The following is a 5,265-nucleotide window of genomic DNA, read 5'->3' as shown; positions in this document are numbered from 1 at the left end:
ACATTGTTGTTTTTATAATTTCAGATTACAAAAACCTATATCTACCATCTATTTTGCACTTGTATCACCATCTCTTCGCCGAACTAGTGCACCTATACAATTTACCATTGTATTGGGTGTGTTTGGGACACAAGAGACTCTTTGTTATTTGGTTGTAGGGTTGTTTGAGGGAAACCATCTTCATCCTACGCCTCCTACGGATTGATAAACCTTAGGTCATCCACTTGAGGGAAATTTGCTACTGTCCTACAAACCTGTGCACTTGCAGGCCCAACAACGTCTACAAGAAGAAGGTTGTGTAGTAGACATCAAACTCTTTTCTGGCGCCGTTGTCGGGGAGGTTAGCGCTTGAAGGTATATCTTTAGATCTTGCAATCGAATCTTTTTGTTTCTTTTTTTATCACTAATTTAGTTTATAAAAGAAAACTAAAAAAATAAAATTAAGTTTGTCTCACACGCTTCATCATCTTTCGTGAAAATGGAAAGGAAAATTGTGCTGAAGTGCTAGAAGAAGAAATATATAGAATGTTTGATACTAAATCTTTGAAGGATGAGTATGATTGCAATGTTGTTAGTATGAATTCCTTAAATATCCATGATGCTAATGATACGCAGCTCGAGTTCAATGAAGACAGCAGCTCGAGTTCAATACACCAATCAACAGTGATGATGTTTTTATTGATGATTATGTACCCACAAATCAAGGAAACACGGACCTCATACCAGAACTACAACAAATCGAAACATGTCCATCAGAAAGGTACAAACGTGCACAGTTCATCGGCTCCGGACGAGCAAAATACCAAATCACCATCGAAAGCATCTACACGATGAATCCCCATACAGCGAACAGAACTGCACAAGCCAATCAATGGCCACTCTGATAGCAGTAGATGTTCTACAGGAGCCAGAGCACCAGGACCCAGACTGGGTAGACGAAGAGCAGGACGATGCCGATGGTGTTGGACACGCCATTGGCCTTCCTGAAGGCCTCCCGGAAGCCTCCTGACACCCTGATGTGCTCTTGAAGCAGGTAGCACCCGATGGCGAGGCATATGAAGACGCCGACGAGGTCGTTCCTGAAGTGGTCCGCGAAGAGGCTGGGGGCGACCACCGTGAGAAGAATCAGAGACCCAGGCAGCTCTAGCCAATCTGGTACAGATACGAAGACGATCATTGTGTGATTTATGTAACAGTTTAGCGGCTTATTGCGTAGATGAAAAATAAGGACATGTTTTTTGGTAGTGCTATTATAAGCAGAAAATTCTCTTTACAGGGCACAGCAAAGATGAGAAATGCAACACATAGTGACAATTTGCTAGGGGCAGCAAGGATAGGTAAAAGAATAGGTAGGAAATGATACCAGGGAAGTGACGCGGGAAGAAGAGCCGCAGGATGACTACAACGAATGCAATCCAGGCACCAACCTCTCCCCTGCAATTTTGATGTTTGATGATCATAAATTTGATTCAAATATCTGTATCTAAGGCTGTACAATTAGAGGAACCGAGGACATAGCACCATGGAAGTATCAGCCAGTGAGGCAGAGGCACTGATCCTTCAACCAATAGACAACCAAAGATACCTCGACTTTTGCAGTGAGGTAGCAATATATTAAATAACCTATATTGAGCATGTATCTTACCTCACTTTATCAACAACCTATAAAGTTCTTTGATTCTATCCTGAGTGAAGTGAGCTTTTTTTAAGAAGACCGGCACTCTGGCCCTTATAGCCGGTGATATCAACCAACAATGAAAAATATCTTACCTCGCTTTATCAACAACCTAATGCACTATTTTTTTCATTCTGGAAAACATACATGAAATATTTCGATTTTCTAAGTTCAGAATTTCAGATATTTCAAATTGGTTAATCTGCAGGAATGCAGCAATCTTCACAGCTACTTACAACTGCACTGAAATTTAAAACATGAACTGATGCTGCAGATGTGAAATTGCGACTATAACAACCTTACGAGGGAGAACAGCACACCAGGCAGGGTGAAGAAAATGTAAGGGACCAAGAGTCCCGTCAGCATGTTGGTCTTCCAGTTTGTCCGGTCCAATACCAAGAGGTATCTGCAGCAGAAGAGAACAGTAAAGTTCAGACAATGCATAATCCGGCGATCAACCAACAATTGTCAAGAAGGTAACAATCTCAGGTTAAGTGGACACATAAACTCCTCAACTCCTCTAAGTTTGCAAAGTAAAGATTGAAGAGACCATCATATATAGACTGCAGAGTTATCCTAACAGGTACTAACATCACAGCATATGCACTTTGATAAGGTCCGACTTCTGTCTGTATGTTAGGGATGTTTGCTTCGCAAGTCTCACACAATTAATCGTGAAAATTTCCTACCAAGCTCCCGTTATGAGCGAGGTTTTCGCACGGATTTGACCGCGTTCGGCATCTCCCTCTAGGATACCGCAGTTAAATTACACGCTCAAGCTTACAAAAAAATTACTGCTTCCAAGGGAATATGCTGTCCTGATGTTTTCTGGCAGGCGTCTCAACTACCCCGTGGTCCTCCCGAAATGGTCAGGAGGCGAGGGAGATCGGAGATCCCCTTTGCAGAAACCAAAGCTCGTCCCAGCAAGGAAAATAAAGGGGGGCTGGTGGTAAATACTGACACGGCGGCGATGAAGGCGAGCCATTTGAGGAAGTGGCGGCCGAAGCCGAGGCCGCCGCCGAGGACGATGGCGTGGTTGGCGAGCTTCCGCGCGGCCAGGCCCAGCTCCCGCAGGTCCGACTCGAGCAGCGCCTGCGCCGCCTCCGACGCGCCGGCCGCCGCGCCCGTTTTCATCGCGAGGAACGACGACGGCGCCATCTCCCCCGACTCGCCGAGACCTCGAGAGTTCTCAAGACGGATGGATGGCCTCGGGTCTGGGTTTGATTTGTTGCTTTGGCTTTGGCTGTGCGGATAGGAGGAAATATGTACAGGCCGGCAGCTGAATTAGCTGGACCTTGCTGGGGTCGACGGAACGGAACAGGTGGCGCTCGGTCTGGACAGTTCTCCACGGACCCGCTGGACAGACACGTGGGGGACAGATCGCAACTGTATTATTGCATGCATGCAGTTTTTTAGCTTTAGCTTGCTATCACGGGATTTGACTTTTGACCACAATATGCATTTCCGTATTATGTACTCCCTCCGCTCTGTGTATCCGACAAATATAAGACAAATAATTTGCGATGGAGATAGTATTACAGAAATGTTGTTCTGACATATTATAAGAGATTCCAAAGATTGTTCGCTTTTATGTCTAAAAATAAACTTATGGTTCCCCAAATTACTTGTCTTAAACTCGAGACGGAGGGAGTTACTCCCTAGTGTCAAAAGCGTTCTTATATCAGTTTTGCTAGAACTCATCTAGATGAGATATAATTTGATTTCATTCACCTTTTATAGCCATTGGATGTGGTGCTATAAGATGCGTGTGTGCCGACGTGGATTGTAAATGTTCTTGTTGTCAAAGTGAATGATACCAAATTATATCTCATCTAGATGAGTTCTAAGTATTCCCTTCTTATATTATGAAATGGAAGGGGTATCATTCATCTTGTTTTACAAAGATTGTTTACTTTTTTTATAAGGTTTCTCCGTGGTTTTGAAGATCTCCCACCAAAGTAGGAAAAATACGACGATTAGTTGAGTTCACAAACTAAAATAGGGGGTGAATAGAGTAATTAATAAGCTCATAACACATCAATTGCACGCAACCATCATACGGACATCCATGAGAGAACTTGGCAAGCAGCTCATCACTTCAATGCACCCACCGATCAACAGAGCAGACGTTTTTATTGATGGCTATGTACCCACAGATCCAGGAAACAAACTAAGACGTGACACCAAATCAAAACATGGCCAAAACAGTCCGTCAATCAACAGGTACAACCGCGCACGGTCCATCGATCGACACCAAATCACCGGAGAAAACATCACACGACGAACCCCAAAACAGCGGCGAACGGTCTACAGGAACCACATGACGACGGCCCAGACCGGGTAGATGAAGAGGAGGAGGATGCCGATGGTGTTGGACCAGCCATTGGGCTTCTGGAAGGCCTCCTTGAGGCCCCCCGACGCCTTGATGTGCTCGTGGAGCAGGTAGCACCCGATGACCAGGCACACGCCGACGCCGATGATGAGCCAGGAGCCCCTGAAGGTGTCCGCGAAGATGGCGGGGGCGACCACCGTGAGGAGGATCAGAGAGCCAGGCAGCTCCAGCCAATCTGACAACATGATGAAGATCCCCATTGTGAGATTTACATGAAAGAAAACAGATGTTTTAGTGGCGCTATATAAGCTGAAATGCAACGTGTAGAGATAAATTGCTTGCTAGGGGGCAACAGCACGAACAAGAAACAGAGATCAAAATTATACCAGGGAAGTGGCGTGGAAAGAACAGCCGCAGGACGACAACAACGAACGCAATCCAAGCACCAATCTCTCCCCTGCAATTTTTATGCCCAGCAATCAAGAATTTGTTTCGTATATATCAATATCAATATATGTATGTAATGCTGTAAAATTGTAACAGATCAACAGATGCTATAGTTTTCTTTGTAGATGTTCATTTCAGTCTAACATACGTGGTTGACAATTTTAATGCGAAACAGGATAGCAGTGCTTCGTCGATGAAATAAATAAATTTAAGTGCAACATTTGGAGGTAACATTTGTCATTCGACTTGTCTTTTTTGTATAGGTTAAAATGCTTAAGCTTTTCCCCTAAAAATTTGCAGGTAGCATTTTGGTGGGACAATGAACACATCTATTTTTTTTTACATTTGCAAAAATACATTTGAACGTGCAAGAGCATTTGCTCCCTGGAGCCGAACTGGATTTTCCGAATATGCAATATTTTGATTTTGTGAGCTCGCATCGTTCAAACTGACAAATTGTTAGTAATCCATAGCAACGCAACAGTCCTACAGCTCACTAGAAAAACAGTCACACAGCTCACTGAGAAACAGTTCCACAGCTCACTAATAATTGGGTCCAAAATTTAAGATCCGAAGGGACGCTGCAGACTGCAGGTAGAGAATTTGCGAGGATAATCACCTTATGAAGCCGAAGAGCAGACCGGGCATGGTGAAGAAAATGTAAGGGACCAAGAGGCCCGTCAGCATGTTGGTCTTCCAGTTCGTCTTGTCCAGCACCAACAGATATCTGCAGCAGAAGAAGATAAACGGCGAGGTTCAGACAGATGCATAGCTCTGTGACAACTGACGGAAGAAAAATTAACAAGATAAT

General features: G+C 44.2%; 2 protein-coding genes across 2 annotated transcripts in view; both read right to left on the bottom strand.

Moving 5' to 3' along the window:
• Positions 1–644: 644 nt before the first annotated feature.
• On the bottom strand, positions 645–2,936 carry LOC123113442 (cold-regulated 413 plasma membrane protein 1). Its single transcript, XM_044534671.1, has 4 exons — positions 2,637–2,936; positions 1,974–2,081; positions 1,364–1,434; positions 645–1,152 (listed from the first exon to the last, which is right to left on the bottom strand). The coding sequence occupies exons 1-4, from the start codon at positions 2,831–2,833 to the stop codon at positions 899–901; spliced, it is 630 nt and encodes a 209-aa protein (XP_044390606.1). The 5' UTR covers positions 2,834–2,936; the 3' UTR covers positions 645–898.
• Positions 2,937–3,789: 853 nt separating this feature from the next.
• Positions 3,790–5,265, bottom strand: part of LOC543255 (cold-regulated 413 plasma membrane protein 1) — a 2,036-nt gene continuing 560 nt past the window's right edge. Inside the window, exons 2-4 of the mRNA XM_044534670.1 lie at positions 5,074–5,197; positions 4,394–4,464; positions 3,790–4,242 (exon numbers count right to left, since the gene is read on the bottom strand). Of these exons, the coding sequence (XP_044390605.1) occupies positions 3,983–4,242; positions 4,394–4,464; positions 5,074–5,197 (455 nt within the window). The 3' untranslated portion in view covers positions 3,790–3,982. The remainder of the gene's footprint in view (positions 4,243–4,393; positions 4,465–5,073; positions 5,198–5,265) is intronic.

The sequence above is a fragment of the Triticum aestivum genome, chromosome 5B (genome assembly GCF_018294505.1).
Source record: "Triticum aestivum cultivar Chinese Spring chromosome 5B, IWGSC CS RefSeq v2.1, whole genome shotgun sequence".
Taxonomy (NCBI): domain Eukaryota; kingdom Viridiplantae; phylum Streptophyta; class Magnoliopsida; order Poales; family Poaceae; genus Triticum; species Triticum aestivum.
Note: the sequence above shows the minus strand (reverse complement) of the source record. Positions and strands in the feature narration are given on the sequence as shown.